At 60.1% G+C, this 11878-nt stretch overlaps 1 protein-coding gene and 1 non-coding gene across 4 annotated transcripts; one reads left to right on the plus strand and one right to left on the minus strand.

Moving 5' to 3' along the window:
• Positions 1-429: 429 nt before the first annotated feature.
• Positions 430-10222, plus strand: R3HDM4 (R3H domain containing 4). Of its 3 annotated transcripts, none has more exons than XM_064573801.1 (8): positions 430-589; positions 5360-5514; positions 5901-6025; positions 6480-6603; positions 7534-7619; positions 8097-8182; positions 8266-8321; positions 9179-10222. In XM_064573801.1, the coding sequence occupies exons 1-8, from the start codon at positions 507-509 to the stop codon at positions 9280-9282; spliced, it is 819 nt and encodes a 272-aa protein (XP_064429871.1). In that variant the 5' UTR covers positions 430-506; the 3' UTR covers positions 9283-10222. The 3 variants fall into 3 exon arrangements, with proteins under 3 accessions (XP_064429871.1, XP_064429879.1, XP_064429877.1); XM_064573809.1 differs by having other exon boundaries at positions 8154-8182; XM_064573807.1 differs by lacking the exons at positions 8097-8182; positions 8266-8321; positions 9179-10222 and adding an exon at positions 7737-8090.
• A 1334-nt stretch (positions 10223-11556) lies between these two features.
• LOC123840975 (U6 spliceosomal RNA) lies at positions 11557-11663 on the minus strand. The gene has a single exon (XR_006790143.1). It is a non-coding gene; the product is annotated as a U6 spliceosomal RNA (small nuclear RNA).
• Between the last annotated feature and the right edge of the window lie 215 nt (positions 11664-11878).

An 11878-nucleotide genomic window follows, 5' to 3' on the forward strand; every position in this document is an offset into this window, starting at 1 on the left:
GGAACAGAGGGCTGGGAGGGGCTGGTGGAAGGAAAAGCCAACTTGGTGTTGGGGGCTGGGTGGTCTGGGGCTTGGGTCATTTCATCTGTCCCCCGCTCCTGAAACGGATGTCCCCCTCTTTCCTGGTTACCCAGGCCTCAGTTTCCCCGGCCATCTACTGGAGGCTGGGTGCCCCGCCCCCCCGCAGCCCGGCTTCAGGCGCAAGGATCACGCTACCTCCCCCCTCAGTTTCTCCGTCTGTTCCTCCGGGCTGGGTGCCCCCCATCCCACACCCGCAGCCTGGGGGCTTGGCCGCGGTCCCCGTTCTCCGCCTCGGTTGTCCCGTTTGTCCCCTGGGCTGGGGGATCGCCGCCCGCAGCCCGGGATCTGGCTGGCTGCGTGGCCTCGGCCCCCGCCCGGTGCGTCCGGCCTCCAGGCTCCGCCCCGGCCCGCCTCTGGGCGCCCGTCACTTCCTGCTCGGCCCCGAGAAGGCCCTGCCGGGCGGCGGCGACAACACAAACCGAGCCATGGTTGCGCTGGAGAACCCGGAGGGCGGCTCGGAGGAGGCGGCGGCGGCGGTGGGAAGCGCCCCAGGCGGGCGGCGGACGCTGTGAGCGCGGCGGGGCGGGCGGGCCATGCCTCCTGGGACTCCAGCACCCCCTCCCCTCCACTCTCCCCTCCTGTCTGGCTGCAGCCCCAGGCCGCCCCGCCCCTTTTCCTTGAGGAGACCCCAGACCGCGGTGGGTGTGGGGGTAGGGGGCTTCGTTGCCCCCCGGGGAAATCCCATCCCCGACACGCCCGAGTATTTGGGCAGAGGGGGCAGACCCCGTTTATGCGCTTACATGCCTGCGGGGCCCAGAGGTGCCCCCCAACCCCGTGCCCGGGTATTGACTCGCCCTGGGGGGTCTCATGCGCCTTGTCACTGGCTCGGGTGAGGTGGTGCCGCTGCGCGCGGTGTCCCTGGAAACCGCTTGGGTGTTGCTCTGGGTATTTACCCACAAGCGGCTCTTCTTGTCCCCAAGCTGGGTAGGTACCCCACAGCCAGTCCTGCGCTTCCCTGAGGGGATTATCAGCCCCCCACCTCCTGAGTAGACAGGGCTCTTTATTCCTGAGTACTTTACAGATTAAATGTGTGGGGTGCTTAAAATCCTGGGTCAGCAGGAGCCGAAGAGGGTGGAGCCACTGGGTCCAGACCCCAGAGGGTCTGGGGCAGATTCCTGTTTAATCAGGGTGTTCCCGCAGAAACCCATGCCATCCACCCTGTGGTCCTGGTTTGTTGGGGGCAAGGAGACCACTGCCTCCTCTGTGTGCTGGCCCAGCCGCCTGGGCAGTATATCCCTCAGTTTCCCCATCTGTAAAATGAGATATAATAGTGGCCTCTTCTCAGAATGGCTGGGATGGGGTGGGGGGAGGTCAACGACCATGTACTCAGCAGAAGGAAGCATCCGTTTTTTTCTTTTCTTTTTTTTTTTTTTAAGATTTTATTTATTTGACAGAGAGAGAATGAGCAGGGGGGGAGTGGCAGAGGGAGAAGCAGACTCCCCTCTGAGCAGGGGGCGTGTGGGGCTCAATCCCAGGACCCCGAGATTATGACCCAAGCCAAAGTCAAAGGCTTAACCAACTGAGCAACCCAGAAGCCCCAGGGAGCATCCATTCTTTAACTATTGTCTGAAACATCTTATTATTTTATTTGTTTCATTATTACACTTATTATTACCTCCTTGTTATTTCCCCCTGGGCCTTTACCCAGAAGCCATGTGGGTCTCTACAGATGTGGTTATTTACCTTCTTCTACAGGACCTTACCCATGCAAAGTGGGTATTAACCTGCCAGTGGGTCCCCACTGATGTACCCCAGTGTTCCTTCACCCCTGTGTGTCCCCGGGGGTGTGGTCACTGCTGGGGGCCCCAGCTGGCCCCACCCCAGCCTGAGTCACCTCTCTGCTCTGAGCCTTCCCCTCCTTGGTTTCCTGCTTTGGGAAATAGGTTCCTCTCTTGCCTGTTTCTGGGGGAGGGGGCTGGTGCCAGAGAAAGTAGAGTTTAGCCAAAGAGAACAGGTGTCCAAAGGCCTCATTTCAAAACCTGCAGGGAACAGAATTCGGGGAGACACAGGGGCCTATTCTCCCCAAACTCAAACCTGATTTAGCAGGTGTTTCTACCTTGGGCCTGTCCACCTTCATTGGGCACAAACAACTTTCACAATGCAGACACTTCCTGAGTCCTGTCAGGTCCAGGAAGCCAAAGGTGCCCTGTCTGGGTCCTCAGTTTCCCCATCTGTAAAGTGGTCTCTTTGGGTGGCCTGGGAAGTAGCTGAACTGGCCCTTGGGCAGGTGCTGGGGACACTCCTCTTTGTAAGTGTCTGATGTGGGAGGTGAGGAGTAAATGGTAAACAGATACATGGACCAGCTGATTGGGCTAGTCAGGAGCAGGGTGGTTTCTCCCAGGAGGTGACATCTGAACAGAGACCAGAATGTGCTGGGAAAGTGTACTTGAGGCAGAAGGCTCAACATGTGCAAAGGCCCTGAGGTAGACTGTTCCTGGTCTGGAGCAGAGGACCCTCAACCTTCATTACAAATCTGATTTGCTGGGTATTTGTGGGCTGCTGCTTCTGTCCTGCCCGCTTCTGCTGTCCTCTCTTTTCTTCTTCTTCTTTTTTTTTTAAAGATTTTTTTATTTATTTGAGACAGAGAGAACGAGAGAGAGAGTGCACATGAGAGGGGGGAGGGTCAGAGGGAGAAGCAGGCTCCTTGCTGAGCAGGGAGCCCCATGCGGGACTCGATCCCGGGACTCCAGGATAATGACCTGAGCCGAAGGCAGTCGCCCAACCAACTGAGCCACCCAGGCGCCCTGTCCTCTCTTTCTTGAGTGGGGGTCCAGGCCCAGCAGTTCACCCTGGAGGCCACATGTTTCTTGCCTTCTGCTGGAATTTGGTTGAAGTCAGCAAGCTTGAGTTGGTGGTGGGACTCAATTCGCGGTGCTCAGCTCAGTGCATGAGGCCCACGAGGTGGTGGTGAACCCTCCGAAAGCCTGTGGGGCCAGGCACAGACCCCTGTGTTCCCGCTACAGGACAGGGCAGGGCTGGGCTTGCCCTGAGTGTTCTGGGGAGCCACGCATGGTGGTGGCGCAGGGGAGGGCCCAGCTGGGACTTCACTAGGTAGGGGGGTGGAACTCTGTGCGCTCAGAGAAGCAGGAGGTTGAATGGTTCGAGGGGAGTGTTCCCGTTCAGGCCAGGTTCAAATCCTGGCTCTGCCACCCTCACGAGGTGACGGGGGAGCCCCACGTCCCGAGGGCTCAGCCCTGCTCTGACATCTCCTGATAAGTCCCCCCGGATGCGGACTTTGTTATCGGCCCCAGCAGGCTGCTATTCTGGACTCGGTCCAGCTGCCAGGGTAGAGACACAAGCACTGGAGCCCTGGGGAGGCCGTGGGTGAGCTGGGGCTCATGGTGGGGGGGCTCGAGCCTCAGGGAGGCAGCCCTCAGGTTGGAGCCAGCCTCACAGTCACTGGCTCTGTGCTGACTTGATTTGCCTCGTCCTGTCTTTGCTGCCTTCTTTGCAACGGTGGGATCTCGGTTTCGTGACTCTGCCTCAGTTGCAATTCTGTATAATGGGCATCAACTTGATATCACTGGCCTCCTGGCATGATCGTGATGGTGAAAATGAACATTCAGTCCAGGGATGATGCTGTGATCAACAGTGTGACATAGGGGGTGAGCTCCCCATAACAGGAGGAAACCAAGCAGGTGGTGCCTGAGTCAGTGGGGGAGGGTGCCTGTCCTGGCCCTCTTGGCTCTGAGTGTCCCCTTTCAGACCCACAGGCACCTTTTTATCTTCACTTTGCAGAGAGTGAGCTGAGGCTCTAGGTAACACAGCGAAGCATCCTAGCTGGGATTTGAACTCAGGGCCGAGATTCCAGGGTCCACCCAGTGCCTCTTCCTGTTGAGGGGTGCTTGTTCATGTGTGAGTTTATTCATGAGGCAACGGCATGGATTTTGGTGGAAACTGTTAACTACTGAGCCTTGGGCTGCTCACCTGCCCCACCGTGACGGTCAGGCAGTGCGGAGTCTCATCAGCCTGTTTGCTTTTTGACCAAGATGTAATGGCCAGCCTATAATCGTACCAATACTTAATGCTGGGGACGCTTTACATATGTACAGACCCTGAGGAGCACTGGCTTCCTTCCTAACCCCTACAAGGGTACTTGTCTCCACCGTCCTAGAGTTTCATGGTTTGGAGGGGAGAGGCCACACTTCTGTTTGTAGTTTTTGTCCTGGGAACTTGGGGTACTAGGAGAGTTTGGAGGGGTATTTTGGACTCTCGGTTCCACTCAGTTGTGGAATCGTGGGATTATTTTGAGAACCGATCCCACGTCCCCGGCATGGCTGTGAATGTCTGCGTGGGGATTACCGTGTCGTGGGTGAGGTGGGCAGTTTTCAATGAAGTAGAATGTACTGTGATCAGAAAAACAAAGCAGTGAGGTTTATACAGGGGGTTGGGGGCTCTTGGGAGGTTTGAACAGAGCCAAAGGAGATGAGTGAGTGAGCCATTGAGAGTCTGGGGGAGCATGCACCGGGCAGGGGCACTGGCTGTGCAGAAGCCCCCAGGTGGGACTGTGCCCGGCATGCTGGCGGGGCGGCAAGGAGGCCACGTGCTCTCAGCCTGTGGTCTGGGGGTCATCGGGGGCTTACCAGGAAGGTGGGAACTCCTTGCCAGGACATTTCCATCTAGCACCCCCTCCTACTCCCTGTGCCTGCAGGTGGCCCTCGAGTCCCCAGTGGGAGTCCCGGCCAAGCTGCTAATCCATCTCCACCATTAATGCCATTTGCCTGGAGGAGGACAGATTAGTTCCGAGGGGGCCACTCCAGCCCCACCTCTGGGCACATTTCAGGGGGCCTCTGGGGACTTGAGGCAGATGGGCTCAGGCATCACCGTGAGCTTCTGGAGGCTGTTTCCTGGTTTATCTGCTGCTGGCATGGGAGATGCTCCATTAAATCAAGTCTCCTGAGAAACTCCCAGAGGAGGGTGGTGGTCAAATCCTGGAGACTCTGGGTCCCGCCAGCTTGCAGTTACGATCTGGAAGCTTGGGGGAGAGGGGAGAAGCTTTTCTTGGCCACCCACCCACAATGTGAATTTGGGCAAGTGTCTTCTCCTCTCCGGGCCTCAGTTTCCTAATCTGTCTTCACAGTTGTACAGGCCTCCTGGGTGATGTGACCATGAAACAAAATGAAATTTGAAGGGTCTAGGGCTCCACAGAGCTCCCCATTGCTGAGGGAAACCAAGCAGGTGATGGCTATGGTACAGCGGCTGTTGTGGGGTTCTGCCTGGGGGTCCTGGCCTGTGTTGGCCCTGAGGCGTGCCTCCCCACCCCAACCCCGGCCCACAGGCCCCTTCCGGGCTGCCTGCCCGCTCTAGCTGGCTCCCAGGTGAAGAGGCTGTCAGCGTCCAAGCGGAAACAACACTTCATCAACCAGGCTGTGCGGAACTCAGACCTCGTGCCCAAGGCCAAGGGGCGGAAGAGCCTCCAGCGCCTAGAGAACAGTGAGCAGGGCTTGGGGGCACCTCCTGGGGGTTCCTAGGGCTCACATGAGAATGGTGTGTATGTTGGTATTATCTGTTGCTTTTGCCATGAGTCTGACCCTGAGCTGGGCAATGCTGGGGCTGGGCCTGAAGGAGCTCTGGGCATTGGAGCTTGGGTTTTCAAAGATGTCTAGGAGTTCAACAAGCCAGGGAGGAGTAGGAGTTCTGGAGGAGGAGGCTAGATGGTTTCTCTGCCTTCTGGGAAAGACAGTTGGAGCTTGGAGGTGGGGAGACTGGTGTGAGCCAGAGGGTAAAGGCCCTAAATGCAGAGGCCGGGGGTTTCTATGGAGACTGGGGGGCCCCAAGTGCCACCCCCCCCAGCCCAGAGACCATCTGTTTCCATCTAGCCCAGTACCTCCTAACCCTGCTGGAGACAGACGGGGGCACAGCTGGTCTGGACGATGGGGACCTGGCCCCCCCGGCAGCACCCGGGATCTTCGCAGAGGCCTGCAGCAATGAGACCTACATGGAGGTGGGGCTCCCGTGCCCTCCTCCTCCCTCTGCTCTGGCCGCACTGGCCCCTCTCTTGTTCTCGCCACACCTGGCCTGTGCTGGTCCCTCCCTCAGGAGTGCCCGTCTGCACCCATCCCCCGCTGGTCCCTTGATGAACACCCTCTCTGCTTCCCTCGGGGTCCCCAGACCAAGCCAGAGCTCCCACCACACCCCCAGAACTTCCCAGCACTCCTGATTCATCTGCCCATCATTGGGAATGATTGAGTCCAATGGGGGCGTATTTGGCCCACGTCACTCCCCTGCCCCAGGCAGGTCTGCAGGTACCCCATAAACTCCTGGCCAAGCCCAGTGGGCAGATGTGTCTACGAGGAGTATGTCCCACACTCTGGCCCTCTGTGCCCATTGGCTAAATGGAGAACCTGGGGCTGGAGGCACGCAGTCATTAGCCTGGGTCCTGCCTGCCTCTCTTCTAGGTCTGGAATGACTTCATGAACCGCTCTGGGGAGGAACAGGAAAGGGTTCTCCGCTACCTGGAGGATGAGGGCAAGAGCAAGACGCGGAGGAGGGGGCCTGGTCGCGGGGAGGACCGACGGAGAGGTGTGGGGCTAGATGGGAGGCTGGGAGGATCTGAGGAACGGAGGGGGGCCTGGCTGATCATGGTTTGGGCGGGCCGGGGACGGGTGGGGAGGAGCCTGTGCGGGGGCGGTGCCCCGGGGGATGGGCGGGGAGGAGCCTGTGCGGGGGCGGTGCCCCGGGGGATGGGCGGGGAGGAGCCTGGTGTGGGGGCGGTGCCCCGGGGATGGGTGGGGAGGAGCCTGTGCGGGGGCGGTGCCCCGGGGGGAGTGGGCGGGGAGGAGCCTGGTGTGGGGGCGGTGCCCCGGGGGATGGGCGGGGAGGAGCCTGGTGTGGGGGCGGTGCCCCGGGGACGGGTGGGGAGGAGCCTGTGCGGGGGCGGTGCCCCGGGGGGAATGGGCAGGGAGGAGCCTGGTGTGGGGGCAGTGCCCCGGGGATGGGTGGGGAGGAGCCTGGTGTGGGGGCGGTGCCCCGGGGATGGGTGGGGAGGAGCCTGGTGTGGGGGCGGTGCCCCGGGGATGGGTGGGGAGGAGCCTGTGCGGGGGCGGTGCCCCGGGGGGAATGGGCAGGGAGGAGCCTGGTGTGGGGGAGGTGCCCAGGGGGATGGGGAGAGGGGGCAGTGCCCCGGGGGATGGGTGGGGAGGAGCCTGTGCGGGGGCGGTGCCCCGGGGGGATGGGCGGGGAGGAGCCTGTGTGGGGGCGGTGCCCCGGGACGGGTGGGGAGGAGCCTGTGCGGGGGCGGTGCCCCGGGGGATGGGCGAGGAGGAGCCTGGTGTGGGGGCGGTGCCCCGGGGACGGGTGGGGAGGAGCCTGTGCGGGGGCGGTGCCCCGGGGGGAATGGGCAGGGAGGAGCCTGGTGTGGGGGCGGTGCCCAGGACTGGTGCGGAGGGGCCTGGCTTGTGGGCAGGCCAGAGGCTTGCTCCAGCGGCTGCCCCACGCAAGGAAATCTTGTAGAGGACCCGGCCTACACGCCCCGTGACTGCTTCCAGCGCATCAGCAGGCGTCTGAGAGCCGTCCTCAAGCGGAGCCGCATCCCCATGGTGAATACCAGGCCAGGCCTCATATTTCTCCACCTGCTTGTTTTTTTTGATGGCTTTTTTTTTTCCTCACCTTCTGAATTGGTGGTGGTGTGATGGGAGATCTTTTATCCAGTGCAGGTGGTGTTGGTGGAGACGAGGCAGAATACAGACCAGACCAGTGTGATCAGCGTGCAGGAACCAGGGCTGGGAAAGGGCTTTCCCCGGGGGGGGGGCGGGGGGGGGGGCGGGGCAGGGACAATGCAGGTCGGTACTGCAGGATGTGTAGGAGTTCACCAGGTAGAAGGCACAGGAGTTCACCAGTATGGCGATATCTCAGCCCTGCTGTCTTTGCAAAGGGTGAGGTAGCCTGAAGTAGCAGGTCAAAGGCCACGTTTGAAGCTAGGGCTTCGGGCTCCAAAAGCAGCCCTGGGCCGGGGCCTGGACAGCTTGTCCACAGTCTCACGGTTGGCCTCACCCCTAGGCCCGTTTCTCCTGCAGGAAACGCTGGAAACCTGGGAGGAGCGATTGCTGAGGTTCTTCTCTGTGTCTCCCCAGGCCGTGTACACGGCCATGCTGGACAACAGGTGACTGGGTGGGAGTGAGCGCTGTGTGCTTCGCCAGGGGTCTGGCCCTGGCCCGCGACCACTTACCATCCATTCCCCTCCAGTTTCGAGAGGCTCCTGCTTCACGCCATCTGCCAGTACATGGACCTCATCTCAGCCAGTAAGTGCTGCTGGCCCGCAGGACCCCACCTGGCCGGTGCAGGCCAGGGAAGCCAAGGCCAGAGCCACTCAGGGTCTGGCTACTCAGGGGGAGGCCTCTCGGGGAGGAGGAGCGGCATGAGCAAATGGTGGGTGGTGGGACTGATGATGACGAATGATGAACGATGATGCATTCATTCATCAGAGGCCCCTCGTGCGCCTGGCTCCATGCTGGGTGATGCTGTGGGCACAGATGCTCCTCAGTCTGCATCTTCAGGGCCGCAGGGAGAGAGGAGCCTGTGTGGCATCCGGGCCCCCAGGACGAGAGGCAAAGTTCTCTTTCGCTGTAGCCCCTCCCACTGTGCCACACATGTGACATTGACCAGTCCCCTAGGGAGGGTCCTCACAGGCCCTTGCTCCCTCTGGGTGCCCCATTGGGTCCTTGCTCCTCATGGGCGCCTCCTGCCCAGAGTTGCTGAGGAGACGGTTTCCATGGCAACCCTAGGATGGTTCCTCCTAAGTCCTCCCTTGGTGGATTTGCAGCCCCCATACCTCTCTTTGTTCCCACAGACTCGGGACAGAAGGGCTGGGCTGGGGGGTTGCTTCTCTGCCGGAGTTGAGCCAAGGCCTGAACCCAGAGGAGGTTGGGCCCTGACCAGATGGGGAGTAAGGGAGCTGGCATGGCCCAGGCAAAGGCCCAGAAATGGGACCGAGCTTGGGGTGCGCTGGGCTAGTTGAGGTTTGGGAGTGAAGGAAAGTGAGGGAGAGGGAGGCTGGTGGGGGCTGGGGTCCCCCATGAGGGCAGGGATGGAGGTGGTGACCTGGGGGCCCAGGACTCCCGTGGTCCGGTCACTGCTGCCCTCCTTGCCCCCTTCACAGGTGCTGACCTGGAGGGCAAGAGGCAGATGAAGGTCAGCAATCGGCACCTGGACTTCCTGCCACCAGGGCTGCTCCTGTCCGCGTACCTGGAACAGTGCAGCTGATGACAGCCCCCCCGCCCCCCCCCCCCCCCCGCTGCCTCCCCCTTGCCCAGACCTCAGATACCATTTGCTACAGTATCTTTATTATTTTGAGAATTTGTCCCTGTAGATACGCTCTTCCCCTCGGGTGGCTCTCTCTCACTCTGGCCCCTTCCCTGTCCACCTCTCCCAGATAAACGCTGGGGGCTGGGGTCACCCGGGACTGGCCTGGCCTTGCAGCTCCCCGCTCTGGGACTTGTATTCGGGCGAGGAGACCCGGCCTGGTCATCTCCGTGTTCCTTCGTTCTGCTTTTCCAGCCCCGTTTGAAGCTTAAGCGAGGAGTGAGAGGCTGGGTTTTTATCACTTTTAATGAATTTGGCATGATTTGTTGTAGATTTTTAAATTTCCCTTTTGGGAAGAAAAACCAAAAACTTGCCCCAACTGATAAACCGGGGGACTTTGTTCTAGTCCCTGCTTAACCCCCCCTTCCCAGTTTTTGGCTTGGGGGGCGTCTCTGGGGCTCTGCCCCTTTTTCCAGGAGTGTTTTGTGGTGTGCACGCGCATGCGTGCGTGTGTGTGTGTGTGTGTGTGTGTGTCCCGCAACCTAGGACAGAAGCTACATCTTAAAGGCTGGTCTTACCATCTTTTTGGAATGTGTGCTGTTCTCCCCTGGTGGCTTTTGGTGGCTCTTGTGGCCCTGTCTGCTCTGCACACCTCCTCCCTTCATACTGGGGGATCGGGACTTCCAGCCAGAAGCCTCTGCCCTCGGACTGCCCCATTCCCCTCTTCGTGTCCCCTTGCCCCCTCCCCCCTGCCCAGCTCTGGGCTGTTGCCTTGGGGTGTCCTCGCACTGGTCACCCTGGTGTGTCCCACAGAGCAGAGCTGGGGGACACCCCTCCCGTGTGTGTGGCTGGTTGTGCTTTGGGAAAAGTGGAGAGTTCAATAAATTTCTGGTGCTCTGGTCTCCAGCTGTGGGGTTTTCCTTTCCTCCAATGGGTGCTCAGGAGGTGCTTAGGTCCTGGTCAACGAGGGCTGCAGGCCTCAGGGGATGAAGCTTCACACTGAGTGACACCCCACCTGTGAGGCAGGTGTATGGGGAGATGCTGCTGGGAGCCCTGGGTCCATTGGCTCTGCTGCCCTGGCTTGTCCCCTTCCCAGGCGCCCAGGTTCAAACCCCAGCTCTGCCACTTCCAGGCTGTCAGTAGTCCAAAAAGTCCCTTGTGTGAGCCTCCCGGCGTGGCCACAACGAAGGGGCTGTGGCTTAAAACCACAGGAATTTATTGTCTCCCAGTCCTGGAAGCCAGAAGTCCAAACTCAACCAGGCAGGGCCCTGAGGCTCCAGGGGAGGGTCCTTCTTGTGTGTTCCTGCTTCCGGGGGTCCCTGGCGCTCCTTGGCTTGTGGCCGCATCATTGCAGCCCCCGCCTCTGTCTTCCCCGGGCCTCCCTGTGTTCCTTCCCATCGTCTTCCCTGTGTGTGTGTCTGGGACTGGCCGGGGGTCCTGCAGGACGTCCGCAGTCCGGGTGCGTCCCATCAGGGGTCCCTGCTGCCCAGGCGGCTTCTGCCTGCGGACGCTGGCCCTGGTCCCCTGGCCGGCTGTGCTGGTCCGGCTTCGCTCCTGGGAAGCTCCTTCCCCGCCACACTGTCCTCGGGGTGCCGCTGACGCACGGGGGTGGGAGCTGAGAGCCGCCTCCCTGGGGGGCAGAAGATCTGTGTTCATTACTGGGAATCCTGCGGGGACTTTGGTCTCTTCTCCCTCAGGTGTTCACTTACTCAGCCGTTGATATCAGTTGGGACACATGAGGATTTACTTTCTAGTTTGGGTTACGACCCAATACCACTTTACTCCGTCGTCCAGATTGTTCCGGGTTCAGCCGGTGTCTGAGGCAGCCGATCATCGTGGGGCTTGATTTTTTGAGCCCCGTCCCTTCTGGCACCACAAGATGGTCCAGCTAGGCTTGTGTGTAGAAACCCAGATGTGGACGCTTGGGTGTGCTGCACCCGTCTTAGCAGACATTTTAGAAGTTTAAAGACAGACGTTAAAGAATGCACGTCCACGTGGTGGCACAGCGCACAGGGGGCACCTGAGTGGCCAGCGCGAGAGACGGAATCCCAGGTCCCCCGAGGGAAGGGCCAGCCTCGCGGGGCGCCGAGGACCGCCCCCCGTTTTGGCTGCAGCTAGGGCACGGCGCTGCGTCATCCCGCCCCTGTGCCGGGATCGCCGGGACCGGTCCTCCGCGGGGTAAAAGCCTCGACGTGCAGAGCCTCAGTTTCCCCACCCGCTGATGTCAAAGGAGAGCAAAATATGGAACGCTTCACGAATTTGCGTGTCATCCTTGCGCAGGGGCCATGCTAATCTTCTCTGTATCGTTCCAATTTTAGTATATGTGCTGCCGAAGCGAGCACAGTGTATTGGCTGACCCAGGCACTATTTATAGTGCTTAAAATAAATGACTTTACACAAAGGGTGAGTTCTTTTAAAGCGGGTCAGCGACACATTCTTTTCTAGATTCGTACAACATATAGAATAACGAAATGGGATCCTTCACTGAAGTGAGAAAGCGTTCACTGTTCTGCCAAATATAACTCAGGTGGCTTCTGGGACGCCACTAAAAGCCGTA

The sequence above is a fragment of the Mirounga angustirostris genome, unplaced genomic scaffold (genome assembly GCF_029215605.1).
Source record: "Mirounga angustirostris isolate CCGP_5_RB_7025 unplaced genomic scaffold, mMirAng1.0.hap1 SCAF_1, whole genome shotgun sequence".
Taxonomy (NCBI): Eukaryota; Metazoa; Chordata; class Mammalia; order Carnivora; family Phocidae; genus Mirounga; species Mirounga angustirostris.

Excerpts from the sequence above, each read along its gene's own strand:
- R3HDM4 (XM_064573801.1), top strand. The coding sequence starts at position 507 with ATGGTTGCGCTGGAGAACCCGGAGGGCGGCTCGGAGGAGGCGGCGGCG. Across the intron at positions 6,026-6,479 it reads GCAATGAGACCTACATGGAG|GTCTGGAATGACTTCATGAA; the intron begins GTGGGGCTCCCG and ends CCTCTCTTCTAG. Across the intron at positions 8,322-9,178 it reads CATGGACCTCATCTCAGCCA|GTGCTGACCTGGAGGGCAAG; the intron begins GTAAGTGCTGCT and ends CCCCCTTCACAG.